Source organism: Alosa pseudoharengus, unplaced genomic scaffold (genome assembly GCF_046254945.1).
Source record: "Alosa pseudoharengus isolate Yale_2024_CS ecotype anadromous, Long Island Sound unplaced genomic scaffold, YU_APseudo_1.1 YU_APseudo_1.1_scf_12, whole genome shotgun sequence".
NCBI lineage: Eukaryota > Metazoa > Chordata > Actinopteri > Clupeiformes > Clupeidae > Alosa > Alosa pseudoharengus.
Window position 1 is genome coordinate 3,864,234 of NW_027468587.1, and position 19,930 is coordinate 3,884,163.

At 41.2% G+C, this 19,930-nt stretch overlaps 3 protein-coding genes across 4 annotated transcripts; 2 read left to right on the top strand and 1 right to left on the bottom strand.

The window, feature by feature from the left end:
- Positions 1-399: 399 nt before the first annotated feature.
- On the bottom strand, positions 400-6,557 carry dcps (decapping enzyme, scavenger). Its single transcript, XM_076279792.1, has 6 exons — positions 6,247-6,557; positions 3,976-4,126; positions 3,585-3,730; positions 3,205-3,318; positions 1,528-1,638; positions 400-785 (listed from the first exon to the last, which is right to left on the bottom strand). The coding sequence occupies exons 1-6, from the start codon at positions 6,439-6,441 to the stop codon at positions 510-512; spliced, it is 993 nt and encodes a 330-aa protein (XP_076135907.1). The 5' UTR covers positions 6,442-6,557; the 3' UTR covers positions 400-509.
- A 152-nt stretch (positions 6,558-6,709) lies between these two features.
- Positions 6,710-13,746, top strand: cry5 (cryptochrome circadian regulator 5). 2 transcript variants are annotated; one of them, XM_076279793.1, is made up of 11 exons: positions 6,710-6,806; positions 7,073-7,299; positions 7,412-7,606; positions 7,712-7,830; positions 11,244-11,398; positions 11,546-11,686; positions 11,793-11,960; positions 12,268-12,408; positions 12,725-12,876; positions 13,003-13,223; positions 13,393-13,744. In XM_076279793.1, exons 2-11 carry the CDS (start codon positions 7,085-7,087, stop codon positions 13,455-13,457), a joined length of 1,572 nt encoding a protein of 523 aa, XP_076135908.1. In that variant the 5' UTR covers positions 6,710-6,806; positions 7,073-7,084; the 3' UTR covers positions 13,458-13,744. The 2 variants fall into 2 exon arrangements, with proteins under 2 accessions (XP_076135908.1, XP_076135909.1); XM_076279794.1 differs by lacking the exon at positions 6,710-6,806 and having other exon boundaries at positions 7,079-7,299; positions 13,393-13,746.
- A 3,202-nt stretch (positions 13,747-16,948) lies between these two features.
- Positions 16,949-19,860, top strand: LOC143118269 (protein S100-A11-like). The gene is made up of 2 exons (XM_076279357.1): positions 16,949-17,077; positions 19,709-19,860. Exons 1-2 carry the CDS (start codon positions 16,949-16,951, stop codon positions 19,841-19,843), a joined length of 264 nt encoding a protein of 87 aa, XP_076135472.1. The 3' UTR covers positions 19,844-19,860.
- Positions 19,861-19,930: the final 70 nt, after the last annotated feature.

The window sequence follows — 19,930 nt, forward strand, 5'->3', positions numbered from 1 at the left end:
TTTCTAGGCTAATATACTGGGGTTTTACTGTGTAAAACGTTTTGTTTATTACTCATTTTCAAATAATGATGGATGATGTGCTAGGTAGGAGTCAAACTAAAACTACAACTCACCAACAGTTCAAGCTGTAAATGTTTCAATTTTCAGCTTTGTACTTTTTTGTGAAGACCTAAGCTGAGAACAAAATCACTGCAACATATTGCTAGGCAGAAAAACACTGGCATGGTCCCAGGCGTGGCGCGACTAACTGGGGCACCTGCACCGTACGCTGGCGACCTGGGTTCGATTCCCGTCCCGGACTCTCTCTCCCGCTCGGTTCCTGTCATTCTCCACTGTCCTTTCATTAAAAAGGCCAAAAAAATATTAAACAACAACAACAACAAAAAAACACTGGCATAATTGAATTAAAACAGCTGTCATTTTTTTTATTATAAAAAAGAGAAAAACACACATTTATACAAAAACACTTAAAAAAAATCCCAATCATTTAAAAAGACAGTACTGTTCAGTCAGCAGTTTGGGAGCTTTCCAGCCTCTCTGAACTTGGCGGCGAGGTTGTCATCTGCCCGTAGGGGAAAGGACAGTGGGCGCTTCTGGTAGTACATGGGGCTTCCCTTCAGGTTCAAGATGACGTCTGAGAGCAGGTGGGCTCTCTCCACCCCGCAGCCTGGTGCATCGTGACTCAGAGAGGTAAAGTGCACGTGCAGGTGGTAGTAGGACGGCTGGTAGTGCAGGTAAATACGGAGCTTGCAAGCAGGGACACTGAACTTTTTAAGAATGGCCTCCTGTGGAAGTCAATGTTTCAGTAATTTTATTCAGCCATCCTTCATCGTTACATTACTTTTGTGTTACTGTGTTAAAATGTTTCTATGGACACTGTTGAGACCGTCTCTGTAGGTGTTATATTTTTATATTGTTATCTATCTATCTGCAACGTCTCTGCTCCTGCGGTGTGCTGTGTGAGAGGGGGAGGGGCTACAGTTGAGCAGAGAAAGCCAACGTGTGCTTCTTTTTACGGATATATTTAACGATATCTTTTGCATTACTTATCCAAACAACGTCAAACCTGGCACTGCACTTACTCGTGCCCGTAGCAAGACACCTGTCAAGTTTGGAAAACCAGACTAACGGTTCGACAGATATGCGAGCCTACAGTGCTGTGTGAGAGGAGGAGTGGATACAGTAGAGTGGAGAAAGCCAATGTGTACTTCTTTTACCGATATATTGAACAATATCTTGCATGCATTTCTTGTCCAAACAACGTCAAACTTTGAACTGCACTAACTCGTGCCTGTAGCAAGACACCTGCCAAGTTTGAAATCGAACGGACAAACGGTTTGACAGATATTCGGTTAACACACAAACACACAAACACACACTGACACACAGACAGGCAGATGTTCCTGTAATTTATAGATAGATAGATGTAATGTTTGTTGATATTTTTGTAAGTCACTTTGGACAAAGGCATCTGCCAAGTAACAAACATATTATCAACACACACACATGCTTTTTTGCAAGGCTCACCTGCCCTTTCTTCAAGATGTTTTCAAGCAAAGGGACGTGCTCTGATCTGAGGTCCCTCAGGCTCTTTATGTCCCTTGAACGAACAATGGCAATCAAGTACAGGTCGTCAAGCTAGGACAGAAAGGACACACACACACACAACACATTAAAATGAGTTAGACACTGCTAGTAATTAAGCAATTTATCGTGCAATTGAAATTGAAATGAAAACAAAAAATGTAGGGTAAAAAATACACAACAGGATGACAACTACGTATGACCAAATTGGCTTGAAATCAAAGATGCTATAAGCGATGTTACGTCGTTTCTAAACTAAAACATTTTTGTCACATACCGCAAACATCACCTCACCATCCGCTAGCTGCCTGTGCCCTGAATACACTGTAAAAAAATGCGGTCTCAGAGGACAGCCCAGGCTCCAAAAACAGCAATAAAAACAACTTGGTCTAGCCTGGACCATAAAAACAAACTGTTCCAGCCAATCAAAGACGACATGCACGTTTAGGAGAATTTCGATTGCACGGGAGAGAGTAGCGAGCTAGCTCTCTGTTTTGTTTGAACGTCAACAGAAGTGATGTTACCCAACATCGCTTAGAGCACCTTTAATTTATCAAGGAAATACACACACAAACAAGTTGAGCTAATGTATACAAAAATACATTTTTTACGCTAGGTTACGGGGACGCTGGCGAGACACGCCGCTCCGTCTGGCATCATGTTTTTGTTTGTAGTTATGTAATGTTCGTAATTTAATGTAATGTTCTGTTAATTTTTTGTATTTATTTTTCAAGTTAAATGTAATCACTCTTTATTTATGTTATTTTCGATCGTTTTTGTATTATTCTTAGTCCTTTTTTCTGATTAACAAACTCGGCTGACACCATCAACGTCAAGTTAACGTTAACGTTAACCAGCTTCCATTGGGCTGATGAGCGCCTTGGCTAGCCTGCCTTATGTCTCTGAAGTCCCTCATCCATCCGTGACGCTGCACATCCAATGTCTGGACGGAGGGATTGCTCAGCAAGGGTGCCTCAATCTGCAAGAGATCTGCAGCTGCCACGACCACCGAGCTGCGACTGACATGCGAGCAGCCATGCTAGCATCTACCGGTGCCTGGAGTCTGGATTGAGTGCTAAGAAACTCTGATGACCGCGTCAACCATGAAACAACAAACGGTCACTGTCTACGACCACCGAGCTGATAATCAGCAGGGTCGCCCATCACAAATTCGGACTGTCTTGTCCTTCCAGTGCTCTCCAGACTGCCAGTGGATTCTCCGGGTTGGTCAGTTATTAAGAACTTTTGGTGTTGCATCGTGAAGACACAGCTGTGCGCAGTTGTCACGCGGGTCATCTTTGCCCCTTGGACATTTTCAGCCGTTTGTAAATTGGACTAATTTTATTTTTAATTTGTATTTATTTTATTTATTAATTTGTTTCTTGAATGTCTTGGTGTCACGGGTACGCTGGCGACTACGCCGCTCCGTCCGGCATCTATTGTCTTTGTTAGTCTGTGTCAATAACAATGTCTTATATGTGAAGCGCTTTGGGTTGCACTCTGTGCATGTTAAATGCGCTATACAAATAAATCTGACTTGACTTGACTTGACATTTGATCAATGCATTCAGGTATGACAGCAACATATGAATACTTATAGATACCTTCCAGGAACCTCACCTGCTTCATGTCCCATTTAAAATCTGGGAGCAAAACAAAACCAGTTTTGGGATCTGGATCTTCACAAATGATCCGTTCAGCCTCTGCTTTTTTCTCCAAGATATTGTAAACCCACTGCAAATAGGAAGGTCAAGTAAACAGCATTTAAAAGGCAGAAAGTAAAGGACTACAAGTAGGACTACCAGTGCAATGGCAGTCAGCAGATACGATAGCTAGCCATGTTGCGGGTTCAAGACCTGGCAGGTGCAGGGCTGAACTGCACGGTCGGTCAAATTCAGCACAGTTACACCAACAATAGGCAACTCAGAAATTCACATGTTAACAATGTGATTCTAAACCAACTGTCAAGGGTGAGCAGAGGGGGGCAGCAACATGCACACCTGCACACTGAAGCTTTGGCTCTGAATGTAGGGGAGGGTGATAGAACGATAGTCCTCCTCCGTCTCCTCCACCAGGAAAGTCTCCTGGACCTGGTACTTCTTCACATGCTTTTGGGTTGCTGGGCAAATCACTGTTGTTTTCATATCTGAGTGGTAGTGAAATACAAGGATACAGATGTCAGTTTAGAGCTTCATGTTCCTGAATTCATTGTTAAACAGTAATCAGTGAGGAAGGGACGTACAATTGACCAGTCTGGTTTACATAGCACACAGTAAATGTCAAGCAAACCTATATGGAACAGAATAAACTTCATAGACTTGGGGTTGGACTGTGACTCACTACCATCCCAAGATGATCTGCAGGGCGAGGGGGGCGGGCCTGAGTACCTACCGCTTAGATGGGCTGGAGGAATGAGCTGGTAAGTGCTGTAGATGTCATTTTTCATCTTCAGCTCCAGGGTGGAGTCTTTCAGCATCTCACGGAGGGAGTCATGGCCTATGGGAGTCTTCTCCATGATTACAATTGCCTCCTGGTCCTCCACCTTGATGGGAAAAGAAAATAAATGTCTGTTTTCAGTGTTCAAAAGAACTCATATGCAATCATGGGGGGTGCTATTTCATTTCCATTTGAATAAAAGCACTGAAATATTGTGGCAAAATATTAATTCTACTTTCTACCCAAAGTAATCCAGAATGGTTTCAGGGTGGTAACGGTAAACCACAATAGAATTCTCAACATGGTAAATAAAGACACGTTCTGTATCTGCATGTCCCTGATGCTCTCAGTAAGCTTCACTCGGTACTAAGGAAGTTTAATCTGCCTAAGGAGCTGCTGACCACGTTCTACTCAGCCATCATTCAGTCTGTCATCTGCACCTCCATCACTGTCTGGTTTGGGTCAGCCACCAAACAGGACAGGGCCAGACTGCAACGGGCAATTAGGACTGCAGAGAGGATCATTGGAGCTGACCTTCCCTCCATCCAGGACCTGTACCGGTCCAGAGTCAGGAAAAGGGCAGCTAAAATCTCTACAGACCCCTCACATCCTGGTCACAAACTGTTCAACCTCCTTCCCTCTGGCAGATGATACAGGGCACTGTTTGCCAAAACCAGCCGACACAAAGACAGCTTCTTCCCCCAAGCAGTCACTCTGTTGAACACTCAGTAACAGCCCCCACCCTCATGCTGAACAAGTCAACCAACACTGTTCTGCTCATCTACCTCATGTGTACTTCAACCTTACAGTTACAATAGTATTATTAATACATGATCATTGCACTGAACTGCCTTGCACTATATTTATTTTTAATCTTAAACCTCAGTCTACTGATATTGCACTATCCCCACCCTTTCAACTGTATATTGCATCTTGCTTGTGTCTTGCCATGGCACCCTTGACAGGGACAACAAGGAAGCGATCATCTTCACCTGCACCCCCCCTCCCCCGGCAACTGCACTACCATATTCCACCCATAGTGTCTATCTATTTATTTATTTGCAACTGCACTACCCTATATCACCCATAGTGTCTATTTATTTACTTGCAAATGTACATACTGTATTTATTCTCATACATAGCCATATTCTACTGCCTTCATTCTATTCTTACTGTTCTGTTTTTATTCTTTTTACTCCTTTATGTTTTTTAATATTTTTTTGTATCCTTATATGTTATGTGAATGTTGTACTTGCAAGCAAAGATTAACCTGGAGTCAAATTTCTTGTTTGTGTACGCAAACCTGGCCAATAAAGCTGATTCTGATTAAAATTCACACCCCTCACAGAACCATGGGAGTACCACCCCAGAACTGTGCATATATGCTGCCACGCAACAATATTGTAGCAATGTTGTTAATTTGCTTTCAGAGGTGGTGCAGTAAATGAAAATGTTTTGTTCTGAGTCAGATATTCTAATGTGCATGAGTGTTAGGATGATTATTTTTTTATTTTTAAATGTTTGCGGGTGTAGGTGTGTTTAATCCTGAATGCTTTGACCTTTGGTTTGGGATGCTTGACATATTTTGGCCCTTCCATTAGAACTGAATTTTGAAGTAGGCCTAGTTCAACACCGAAATGGTGAACTATGAATCTGAACCATTCATCTTTAATCAGTGTGAACAGTGAACTAAACTTTGAACCAGTTCATGAGAAGTAGGCCCAACCTATGAACTTGCAGAACACTGCCTGTTTTATGGTTGTTTTTGTTTGACCAGGAAAATGTATGAGTTTTATAAAGCACAGGTGGTGCTTAACATTAACATATTGTTGGTTGTTAATTATATTATTATATGAATGCATCACAAAATGCGCCTGTAGTCACATTTCCGTAAAAACATAGACATCACAATCGAGAGCTGTTTTCTGGGAGCGCAACACACAAAGCATTAGGTCTGACTAGTAAATTTGTCAAATATATGCACAATCGATTTATGGCACCATATTTCTATATTACATGCTAACGTGGGTTTTAAGATTAGTCTAATCAGTTAGGCTAGCTAGTGCTAATTTATCATGGAGAACCGAAAACAGAAGTAGCCTATGCTTCGCCAGTTCCTTCCATAGACAGTAAGGTTCCTTCGCATGTAACCGTGAGTGATTTCCACAAACTACCTTAGGTTTGGTCAGGTTTTTATTTAACCAAACTGCATTAGTAACTGCATACCTCTCCATGAATGAATATTGTTTTCTCCCGCGTTGAATCACGCAGCACTGACTTAATTAGAAATTTTGCTAAAACATTTTGATGTGCAGATCCTTTGCCATTGTTCGTATCCGTTTGTGTTTCAATTTTCTGTTTCTTCCGATCGGTTGATTCCTCTTCTTGACTGACTTCTGGCCTTTGAACAGTATCCGACATGGTTTAACGTTACAAAATGTGCAAAAAGTAGCCTAATGCCCTGTCTTCTCAGTAAGAAATATAGTCGAGAGAGAGAAGGTGCCTTCATTCAATGATGGCGTAAAAGTAAGACCGTTTCCTGAAGAGTAAGTTAGGCTAACCAATTACAGACAAGGCAGAACCACCGAGTAAGAACGACGCTATCGAAGCCATGGAGCAGATGCTGATTGGCTGTTGAACACCACATGTGATTACACGTGTTGTAAACATACACATTTTGTAACCCTTCTGAATTCAGTGTTACAAAAGACTGCAACACGCTGAGGTTGCCTTGCTTATCAAGGAAGGAAGAAAACTGTAGCCAGCTGGGATAGTGGACAGTCGACGTAAGTCCTTTACCTTTTACAAAGTTATCGGTCACTCAAACCTGGCTGCTGGTTGTTGCTGATAATTATTAGCACATCACCACCACCACCACATCATCATCATCAGACATGAAAATGTACAATTGAAAGTTTGCGTAGGTCCAGCAGCAAATTCAAATTTGTCAACAACAGTTGAAAGGGTGCTCTGAAAAGAGTTGGCCTAGTTATGTTTTCTATATATTATTCATGCGTTTCTAAAAATAAAACGGCTACTTTTGTCTCATCAGCGCTATATCGCCATGACGCACAATTGTATTCACTGGTTTCGGAAAGGACTGCGGTTGCATGACAACCCAGCCTTGATTGCAGCCATGCGAGACTGCAAGCAGCTCTACCCCGTGTTCATTCTTGACCCTTGGTACCCTAACAACACAAACATTGGCATCAACCGCTGGAGGTTTTTGATTGGGGCCCTCAAGGACTTGGACTGCAGTTTGAGAGAACTTAACTCCAGGTATTACTAGCCTATGCCTACTTAAGACGAACCATGAACCACTATTAGGCCTTCTCGTAATGCATATTCTGAAGCCTGCTAAACAAATTCTGTCTGTGCCCGTTCCAAATAGGCTCTTTGTGGTGAGGGGAAAGCCAGATGAAGTACTCCCTGAACTGTTCAACAAATGGAAGATCACACGCTTGACTTTTGAGGTGGACACTGAGCCACATAGCCTGCAGCGCGACGAGGAGGTCCTGAAACTGGCAAGGGACCACGGAGTGGAAGTTATCCAGAAGATCTCGCACACACTTTACAATCTTGAGAGGTGAGACCTCATGGGACCCGTCTCTTCATTACTGATACGGATCATGTATTTCATTATTTATGTAGCCTATATTGGAGTGATTTGGTGGTTGTTGTTGTTGTTCAGAATTATAGATGAGAATCATGGGAAAGCACCACTGACCTACGTGCGCTTCCAGACAGTTCTGAAGGGCGTAGGGCCACCCAAACGACCAGCGCCTCCTCCCACTCTGGAAAACATGAAAGGTGTTTGCTGTGAAATACACACATTAAAAATTGTAGGAAATCAAACTCTTAAAGTGTAACTCCAGCGAAAATTGACCCCAGGGTATTTTTCTGCATTAAAACACATCAAATAAGCCGTGGAGACAGTATTTTTCGTTGATCAACTACTACAGACCTTTCTGCGGTATACACTATAGCAAAGTCCTTTTAGGCAAGTCAGTCCACTCGTCGGCCATATTGCAACGCTTTTTGGGTAATCATCGGGCATCCTATTCGGCAGAAATGCGTGTGCGCAAGGCTTCATGACACCAATCTTGCTCCAGCGGCGAGTTCACAACACATGATTGGCACGATGTCTTCACAACACACCATATGATTGGCTCAATGTATTCACATCACACCACATGATTGGCTCAATGTATTCACATGTCGACGTTTTGCCGCGGAAGGGGTGATGGGGTGTGATATGCGTAGACAGCCCCATGTATTTCTATGGAGGATTTTTTGAGTGCTGTGTGTCCTCATTCAGTCTCTGGCTATAGCCTCAAATCGCAGTGGACTAGCTAAGGGCCATGAGCGAAACGCATCCCAAATAGCATTTTTTAATCAGTAATATTGTTTAAAACTGCACCAAACCTCGGCAGTAGCTTGCTCATGTTCCCTACACATAAAACAAAGCACTAACAACGTAGTTAGCAAACCCGAAGTTTCTGTTAAGAACACTTACCAGTTGTCCCCTACCAGCTCCTCCAACCCAGTATCGGAAGGATTGGTTGTACTGTCACGTTTGGTTAATCTATTATTCGTGCTGGGGTTGGGGGAGTTGGTAGGGGGACAGTTGGTAAGTGTTCTTCTGGGTCATTCCGTGTGAAATCACCCAATTTCAGCGCAATTTGGCAGGTGACCCTCTCCGAAAAAATCTGAAAAAAATCACAGGTGTTTGTAGACCAAATCCATGCATAGATCTTAAATAGTATATCTGTATAACTAATCGTTGCAAAACTACAGCCCTTTGAAACTTCAAGTCATTTTAAGCATTGTGGTGAACAATCCTTTTTGTTCAACTTCCAGCATTATTGGCTCTTTTGGTATTTCACACACATTAGTGAAACTATGTGAATAGAAGTACATTTTCCTGTTAAATTAAAAAATCCAATCGGATCAGACGTATCTTGTGTACTTTCCCCTCTGGAAAGCTCTGAAAATGGCTATAAATTCATAATGTGAAAAGACATCATCACCTTTGAGGGCTTCTCATTCAAAAAGTATGTGACACAAATTCATCAGATTTTTTTCCTACTCATGTATGTATTATAAGGTCCTGTCCATGCATTAACTTTGGTTGTTATAATTTTTATATTTTCAGAGCATTTTTTTAAAATTGGGCTTGATTTTCAAAAAGCCTGTTTTCATCTTCTCATTTCACCACGTGGACAGTTAACAGGATTTTTTTTAAATTTTACCATATATCATTCTGTATGTGAGGATCATCTGCCCAAAAGTTGGGCTTGTTGCTGAGTTTCTTCATTGAGATAAGATTTTTTTTAAATATTGTCTATAAATCCACTGAATTTGTATTGGATCTGCAGTACCACTTTGCACCACATGTGGTGCTCTTTTAATACAATGGAAGTCAATGGAAGAGTAAGAGGGTCACTTGTTTGCTGCACATATCCAATCTAAACACACAGTTTATGGTTCATAGTTGAATTGGTCCAAATAATTATTGCAACATGAACAACATACTACTCATACATAAATCTTATTTAGAGAAAATAAACAGATCAAGTAAATTATACACACATAAGACTGACTGGTCATCATACATGCAGCAAGAGGATTTAGCATAATTACCATCTTTGTAATGAGTTTTCTACACCAGCTTCAACCTATCAGTGCCTATGTGAGCACTTTAATAATTTCTAGCCAGCTGGTTAGGCAAAGTCTATATCCATCGTCATATGCTTGGGATGCAGTCCTCTGTGATACACAGACAAAGAGAATCAAGATGGAGATCAATGCTTTGTCTCCATGTGATCTGGGAAAGAAGTTGGAACATATTCAAGAAACAATGGGTTTCTAAAATTCAGTTCATCAAGGTATTTCACTTGATGAAGATGACCATGTGTGTTTCCATCACAAGTATTCCTAACAAGGTTTGAGGACTCGTGGATCCAAGAGGCATTTGTAAAAAGATGATAAATCTTTAGTATTGATTTTTCTGCATCTGACAATGCACTGAATTTTAGAAACCCCTTTTTACTTGAACCATATGAACCATAAACTGTGTGTTTAGATTGGATATGTGCAGCAAACAAGTGACTCTCTTACTCTTCCATTGACTTCCATTGTATTAAAAGAGCACCACATGTGGTGCAAAGTGGTACTGCAGATAAAGTACAAATTCAGTGGATTTATAGACAATATTTGTAAAAAATCTTATCTCAATGAAGAAACTCAGCAACAAGCCCAAATTTTGGGCAGATGATCCTCACATACAGAATGATATATGGTAAAATTTAAAAAAAATCCTGTTAACTGTCCACGTGGTGAAATGAGAAGATGAAAACGGGCTTTTTGAAAATCAAGCCCAATTTAATAAAAATGCTCTGACAATGTGATAATGTTAACAACCAAAGTTAATGCATGGACATGACCTTATAATCCATACATGAGTGAGAAAAAAATCTGATGAATTTGTGTCACATGCTTTTTGAATGACAAGCCCTCAAAGGTGGTGATGTTTTTTCACATAATGAATTTATAGCCATTTTCAGAGCTTTCCAGAGGAGGAATTACACAAGATAAACCTGATTTGATTGGATTGTTTAATTCAACAGGAAAATGTACTTCTATTCACATAGTTTCACTAATGTGTGTGAAATACCAAAAGAGCCAATAATGTTGGAAGTTGAACAAAAAGGATTGTTCACCACGATGCTTAAAATGACTTGAAACTTCAAAGGGCTGTAGTTTTGGAACCATTAGTGATACAGATATACTATTTAAGACTTATGCATAGGTTTGGTCTACAAACACCTGTGATTTTTTTCACATTTTTTGGGAGAGGGTGACCTGCCAGCCACTGGGTGATTTGACACGGAATGACCCTTCTGTAATGAACTCCGGGTTCGCTAACTACGTTGTTGGTGCTTTGTTTTATGTGTAGGGACCCTGAGCAAGCTACTGACGAGGTTAAAAAAATGCTATTTGGGAAGCGTTTCGCTCATGGCCCTTAGCTAATCCACTGTTTGCGATTTGGGGCTATAGCGTATACCGCAGCAAGCTCTGCTGGTTTGGTTTAAAGTGTAAATGGTTTGATTTACAAAGCTGTCAGTTCCATTGTGTATTTTGCTCCTAGATTAAATGTAAATGATAATCTGTAAATGGAATGTGACTTGCCATTTTGAACAGCTGTTGTATTGCATCTGTAGGAGTGTCCACTCCATGCACAGACAAGCATGAGGAGAAATATGGCATCCCCACTCTGGATGAACTTGGGCAAGATCCCCAGCTGACCTGTCCAGAGGTCTACCCTGGTGGGGAGCAAGAGGCTCTGAAAAGACTGGATGAATACATGGACAAACAGGTACACGCCTCCTACATGTTGAATAGAATGGGTTAAATAGTTAAAATTGAAGAAAATGTCGAAGAATGTCCCACCATGCAGATTCATGGATGTGGCACTGAATTGAACATTGCATTTTAATATAAGCATTTGTTATGCTAATTCTAGGCATGGGTGTGCAGTTTTGAGAAGCCCCAGACATCTCCTAATGCACTGAGTCCCAGCACCACTGTCCTCAGCCCCTACATACGCTTCGGCTGCCTCTCAGCACGCACTTTCTGGTGGCGACTCAGTGCTGTCTACCAAGGCGTAAGTTACAGCCGGCAGCACTTCCACATCAATTCTCTTTAAGTAACTGATCTTGCTCTGGGGTGGGACATGCCAATTGACCCCCTTCGCTCCACATCTCCTGCAGAAAAAACACTCCCAGCCTCCAGTGTCCTTGCATGGGCAGTTGCTGTGGAGAGAGTTTTTCTACACCGCTGCCTTGGGAGTGCCCAACTTCAACAAAATGGAGGGCAATCCAGTGTGCGTGCAGGTGGATTGGGATAATAACCCAGATCATTTGGCTGCATGGAGAGAGGTACTGCCACTCTGCAGCCATCTTGGTAACACCCCTGGGGAGCTATTTTGTGTAACCAGGCCTTTTATTGAAATATATGCTGACAGATCCGTAACTCCACATATGACGGTCAAGCATACATTATAATGCCACCACATTAATCTATAATCAAAATGTTATATCTAAATAAATAGCATCTACAATATTTAACCCTCACTGCTGAAATAAGTCAAAATGAATAACTAAATTGTGTTGACCTGTTCTCTGAATGAATTAATTGAGCAAAGAATTTAAAACATGTGCGTGTAATGCGTATGACCTTTCGTAGGCTCGCACAGGATTTCCCTTCATCGATGCCATCATGACCCAGCTGCGGCAGGAGGGCTGGATCCACCACCTGGCCAGACATGCCGTGGCCTGCTTCCTCACCAGGGGCGACCTGTGGGTCAGCTGGGAGGAGGGACAGAAGGTCCACTTCTATCACATTTATACTTCAAGTTTATCTTGTCTTTGTCAACGTCTTTTTTTATAAAGCGCTTTGATGAGTGGCTGTTTGTTCTAGAAAATGTGTTATGTACAGAAAATAAATGTTTATTTAGCCTATAAAATCTCAAGGAATATCTGCACACTAGCTCCCCTCTCTTGAGCGTGAGGCTCAAAACGTTACTTCTGGTGTTACTCTAAACGAAATAAGTACAAGGGAAGCTTGTGTGCGGATATTCCTTGAGATTCCTTGAGATGAGTCATGTTTGTAGTCCTCTCACTAATGTTTGCTGCGGTTGCAGGTGTTTGAGGAGCTGCTGTTGGATGCTGACTGGGCTTTGAATGCTGGGAACTGGCAGTGGCTCTCAGCAAGTGCCTTCTTTCATCAGTACTACAGGGTGTACTCACCCATCGCCTTTGGCAAAAAGACAGACAAGCATGGAGACTACATCAAGTAAGGGAATATAGTTGGAATTGTGACTTCCATTTCTGAATGCGGTTTGCAGTGCACTGTCCTGCATAATATAGCCGTTTACTGTGACACAGTCTAGCACGTAGCTGAAAATCTGTACTGTTTTAGGAAATATCTCCCTCTTCTAAAGAAATTCCCTGAGCAGTACATATACGAGCCATGGAAAGCGCCACGCAGCGTTCAGGAGCAGGCAGGGTGCATTGTGGGAAAGGACTATCCACGGCCCATTGTGGAGCATGAGGTCATCAGTAAGAAGAACATCCAGCGGATGAAGGCTGCCTATGCCAAGCGCTCCCCACAAACGGTTGAGTCCCCGGCCAAAGAGAAAGGTAGGCTGGTGTCAATGTTCAAAAGGCTGCTAATTGTCTCTCCAGATATTGTTGTCATGTCCTACTGATATGATCTATGTTTAGAAAAATGGGAGTTGTTTGTATTGCTCTGTATTTTCCATTGCTCTATATTGGAGTGAGAAGACTTATTTCTGTTTTCTTTTCTCAGGTAAAAAGCACAAAGGGGAATCCATTAAAGATATGCTGACCAGGAAAAAGAAGAAATCTGCATGAATCAGCACATGCATCTTGCACATAAATTCCCAGTTTCAAAATACAACTACTGTTTACTGAAAATTTGGATTTAAAAAGTCCTGCAAGACCTTTAACTGACACGCAATAATTCCCTGTGATATTCTATCTGTTACAAAATATACTTTTTATTCAAAACATTTTTTTATGCTGCAATTATTATACATCATGTCACTGTTCTTGATCCTATATTAAATTGATGCTGCTCAGTACCTGTTGCAAATAAACCTTATTTTCTTTGTGTTTAAATGAGCCTCCACATTTTGTCTCGTGTCATGGGGCAGTGTGGCAGATGTTATGGGAACCCTGTGTGTAATTAATGCCAGTTTTTTTTCCAGCCGATTTTACAGAAAAGAAATGCGACATCCGAGACCAGTGGCCGTATGGTTCAAAGGTTCATGCTTGAAAATAGCTCTGGCTGGAGATGGGTACACAAAACCCCTCTGTTCCCATAGCGAGTGCCCTCTTCTCTGTGCCATTGTATTGGACGTAGGGAGCCTGCTATACCAGCCCAGGCCTGCGGCGGCATCTGCTCACTAAATCAGTGTTTCCCAAACTTTTTTTCTGGGGACCCACTTTTTAAAAATGACAGACCATCGCGACCCATTTCACTTCAGATCTAACATGCAACCACCAATATTGTTTAAGGCCACAGGTTCTCAAACTTTTATATGCCCCCTCTAACCATTCTACAGTGCCATACGTAATAGCGCCTATGTCTTGCCTACTACCACTACTATTACAGGGATTGGTGATGCACTGACTCAGTTTCCCACAACTCTGCAATCTCAATTACACATGAAACAATGTTAAATATTTTCAAAGCTATAAAATTCTCGCTCAGTTTTGTACAAACACACAACCTCAGGTTTTCCTCATCCTGCTTTGAACACAGTTGTGTTGCATTTTGGGCACCATCAGCGTGGAAAGTTACCTAAAATATAACGTTTTAATGCGCATTCGAGAGTTTGGTGATATTCTTGCATTCTACGCAATCGTCACTCTTCAACATAGTAAGCTGTTCCTGTATATCTAAAGAGAAATGTTGTAGGCTACGTTGCGTTGCAGAGAAATTGATCCCTAACAGCGTTAATTCCGATGTAAACATAGCAAATAACTCAAGTCGTTATATTGTAGCCTATTTCTGGAGGTTTCTTTGGAAAGTTGAATCCGCAAGTTAAGTGTTTGTAGGCCTTATTCTAAGGCTGTGTATTGATGTTGTGACAAGCTATGTTGTTGAAAGAATTTGAAATGAATAAATATCAGAACAAGAGGCTTTTGCGCAATAGCCAAAAGACAATGCGCTTTTACTGTAGCCTAGTAGAGTTTGCGAGGTGGAAAACAAGAGGAAATAATAGCTTTTAAAATGTCAATTTAAATTGTAGCCTTATATAATGCACTGGTGTATATATATATATATATATATATAATAATAAGGAATGTGAGGAGGCTGCTATTAACTTTAAAGAGTGCATCTACAATTGAAACTATCAGCCTTTGACGCAAATTTAATAGCCATGCCCGGTACAGGATGTGTGCTTTAGTTGACAGCATGGTAACTGGATTTTAATCGGTCAACGGAAGCAGCTGTCCGTTAATGTTCATGCTGATTTTGCAACTGCGAGGTCCATGGCAGGCGCCCCACAGAAATGTTTCATTTTGCGAGTGAGATGCACGCTGCCCCCTCTGCGGCGCGTTCGCCCCTAGTTTCAGAGCTATTCTAGGGCCGTGACTGTGGTAAACAAACTATATCCTAATAGAAAACTGATAGCTTTCCTGGTTAAATGGTATAAGCTAGGCCTATTAGCCTACACAACATACATTGTGCTGGCGACCCAAATAAAATCTCCTGCGACCCACCCGTGGGTCGCAACCCAGTCTTTGGGAACCAATGCACTAAATAACTGAGTGCTGAGTCACAAAACTGAAGGCACTGGAGAGATAACAGTGGCAGCCAAACCTTGGCTGTCATTCTGTTCTAAATGAATCTTAGGATCCATGAAGGTGACTACGGGAGAGAAATAGTGTGTGTGTGTGTGTACCGTCACATGAATTACAGCTTTTTGCGATTGCTTACAGTTTTTTTTATGAATGCTGAAACACTAACAGATTTATACAGTTATTTTCTCATAAATCCTTTGACAGCTCTTTTGCTTTCCCCATGGCCCCCAGTAGCCAGCAAAGTCAGTGCAGCTCTGGGTAAAAAGGGCAGAGGTCTCACATGAGATACAAAACTCATGGACCTTTTATACACATGCACTAAGTACAATCAATCATGTAATAGTAGCCTATACACAAGTTGACACACCTATCAGGCCAAACATTCATATCAAGGGTATGTAAAACTTTTGATCAGACTCTTAGGTGATTTCAGTTATTGTTTAAAAAGGGCTCAAACAATTATGTGATAATCAATGGTTTCAGAACTGGCCAATATTTCATCAATTCTGCCTGGGTACAACTGCATCTGCATGTCATGTCACCCCATACCCTGTTGGAATCAGTGCGAAAGAGTGATGCCACTCTGATACTGAATGGAAAAACAAGTCCATGTGAAACCTGGGAAAACATCAACCCCTGTGTGTAATGTTTGAAGACTTGACCTGACAAGTTCACTGTTACTCAGTAATCAATGAGTGTCTCATGGTTATAATGTACAGAAAGGGTTTTTCCTCTGTTCTCCCTGGTTTGAGCGACAATTGCCTTCACTTTTCTTTAGTTTAGTCATTTAGTCATTTTGGAATTTCAGTTAATAGAAATGCCCAGTGTAATTATTCTGGATGTGTTGACCAGTTTGGTCAGTTAGTTCTAAATACTGTGCTGTGGGATCCCAGAGTTGCTGAGTCACTCGTCTCTTTTGCTCTAAAGTTCTTTGTAATCTGGATTGTTAATGTAGAAATGATAATTAAATAATCTGTTGATCTTACACCTGAAAATCCATGACAACAAAATCACAACTTTTGCTGTGTTTTGTGAACAGGTAGTGTAGTATAGAGAGTGAAAACTTAACTTATACATCATGAAAATCAATATTCTCATTGCTCACCTGACTTATTTGGCCTAGAACAAAGAGCCTAGACAGAAATAGGTGAAAGAAACCCACCAGAGAGATATTATGAAAAGGAGATGTCAAGTCAATTATTCATCTGTTGCTAACCTCACTTGTTATACAATAAAGAACTGAGTATAGAAATACAGTGATGCAGGAGAGTTGTTGCACCAGATCATTCTTCTGGGAAACAGAGGCAGGTATTGCTATCAAGGTAAGTGCTCCCTTGGTCTCTTTTGAAAGTAAACTTGAATCCAAAGATAAAATGTCGGCTTTTGCTCAAAAAGTATTCTTCAGTCGTTGACCTCCTCACACCACCATTGTCTTCACCATCATCCTGTGTGCAGGAGACTGCCTCTAAAAAAATAATGATGAATTATGGGTATTCTTTTCTCTTTCTCTTGCTCTCTCTTTCCCCTATAGTATGGAGGCTGCTATCAGTGTGTTGGTATCCCAGTTCAAGGTGTTTGCTGGGAAGGACGGATCCTCGGACACGCTAAGTCGTGATGAGTTCCACAGCCTGGTGGCTTCCCAGCTGCCCAACTTTGTCAAGGTATTGATGGGTTATGTAGTTCAGTAGAGAGCTAACAGGCCCATATTACAGTGTCTAGGTGTATATTTGAACTACAAAGTTGTAATCCTGTAATGTAGTCCTGTAATGTTACAACATTTTTGTGTGTTCTGAGTCTAAATTATTACAAAATGCATTTCTTGGCCATAAATGTCATAGGCTACACGAGAATGACACCATTTTATAATATAGCCCATGTTGTGCTGCTTGGCGGCTTGCTTGGCAGTGTCCGCCATCTGTGTTTGCATGTGTGAATGGGTGAGTGTGAAGCATTACTCTGTAAAGCTCTTTAAATGCTCAGAAGAGGAGAAAAGCACATACCGGTGTGCTGCTCTAACAGTTTACAAAGTAATGCAGAAAAAATATCTGTAAATGTATGAGTTGAGGGAATCCTATTTCATATTCTGACAATAGTCCACCCAAAGCAGTACCTGAAAAGGCGAGAAATGCAGCAGTTTTCTGCAGTGCTGCTTTGCATCCACAAGAGGGCAACATTGACAAAGTCAGTCAAAAGAAAACAATGTCTGAATTTTGGGTGGGCAACATAATAGGTCAAATTGGATCAAAATTGACATAAACACAAAACACAAATACAAAACTACAAAAAGCTACTAACTAGCTCGAGTTTCTGCAGGATGGGCAGTATTTCTGATACATGTATTTCAAATACAAAATAGTATTTTGTCATTTGTATTTTATTTTGTTGAAGAAAAGGGCTTTGTATTTTATAGCGAAATATAGGTGTCCTACTTTTGGTGATGTGATGACATCATAAAAGTGCAGAACAATCAATATAGCCTCTGACTGATGCTGACTTAGTAATTTGCCCAGACTTGTTGTGATCATAATATTGAGATTCAGGAAGATGATCCAGACTTGTTGTGATCAGAATATTGAGATTCAGGAAGATGATCCAGACTTGTTGTGATCAGAATATTGAGATTCAGGAAGATGATCCAGTGCAAGATGAGTAACTTGTAAGTTGCTTACACACCCTCTCATAGAGGGAATATACTCCCTCTCATAACAACCTCAAGTTTCTTGAGAACTTTAGTATTCCAATCGGAACACATGGAACCGGTTATGTGGCATGCATTAATGATTTCAGAGACTTGGCTCCACTTTGTACAGCTTGACAAGTTTGGTTGTGACTTTTTGAGTGCATCTATGATACAGTATTTAGGCTATGAGATGTAACAGGCAGGTCAGCATAGTTCATCTGCTGACTGTTTGCAGGTTATGGCATGTCTCGTAGGCAGAGAAAAGCTGTTGCTCTCAAACACAGTCCACTTAATCAACAGAGTCAGTGTACTGATGAAGGAATAGATTAAATAGACAGGAATGTTTGCAAAGTGATATCATGCTCCGTTTAAAGTATTTTTATTACTTTAAAAATACAAAAATACAATATTTTATTTTGATACATGGTGTGGCAAATGCATTTTGTAGTTTATTTTGACTCAAAATTAGGGTATTTGATTCTATTTTAAAATACATTTTGATGTATTTTTGTCCATCCCTGCCAACAGCTAGAGCAAGTAGCTACAGTGCTCCACTCTGGGGGCTTAGCCCACCCTGATCCCTGACCCCTGCCTAGAGCTGGCCCTGCACCCCCTGGTCCTAGAGCCCACCCTGACCCCTGCCTAGAGCTGGCCCTGCACCCCCTGGTCCTAGAGCCCACCCTGACCCCTGCCTATGCGCTACGAGGAGCACAATGACAGTAACGGAGAGGAAGTCATCATCACAGTCACAGAAAAGTGAAGCCGAACGCTAGCCCTGTCCAGCATGTCCAGCTGCCCTGCCAATAGTGTAATTAACTTGGCTTAAGTATACAAACGACATCCAATCTAGGTCTTAAACATTTATGAGGGCAGTAGTTGAGGGAGAATACCCTAGCCTGTCAGGAATTGTGCCATCTATTATTTAAATTATTTTTTAATGCTAACTATGGTAAATCATGTTATTGTGGTTTGGACGAATGTCCGTTAAAGCCAAGTTATGAGTAGTAATTGGTTAATATATATATATATATCTTTTTTAGAATTTCCACAAAAAACGTCAACAAAAATTGGAAAATTACCATTTCTAATCTAATCCAATTGTGTTTGTTACTTCATATTTAAAATATACTGAAATAACTCAAACTCATATACAAAATATACTGAAATAAATCAAAACAACAAATATCAAAACACGGTTAACATGAACACAATAAAACATAAATAGAAACTCACCAAGCATGTTACTTATGACAAAGCCACAAACGCCAAGTGCATACTTTAACACAAAACATTCTGATTAGGCTGACACCTATACCTGTGTCATCCATTTAAAATGCAGCAAAGTGAGTGACCTAATTTGCACTATCCTGTTTGAACTAGTCACGTGATTTAGAAAAACCAGCACAGCGTAACTTTAATTGCAAAGACTAAAGACTGTAAGACTGTAAAGACTGACAGCTCATGACAGCGGATAAAGCGATGCACACAGGAGCCTTTCATACAGACACGCTGTAATTGTTCAGATCTTACACGAGAGTTTCACCCCGCAAAAGGCAACCGCGAACAAGTTCAGACCAGCGCTAATGGAGCTTCTCCGCTTTCATTCCCCCAGAATGCCAGCAGCCCTGCAGCCGTTGACAAACTCATGGGCTCATTGGATGAGAACAAGGACGGGGAGCTGACTTTCATGGAGTTCTGGCATCTTATTGGCACATTGGCCATCCAGCATGGAGGATTCAGCCAATAGTCAAGACACAAATGGGTTCTCATGATTCAATGTTGTGTTGTGTGCTCATCAGGGCTGCAGTGTATGTTGACATTAAATGATCAAGAG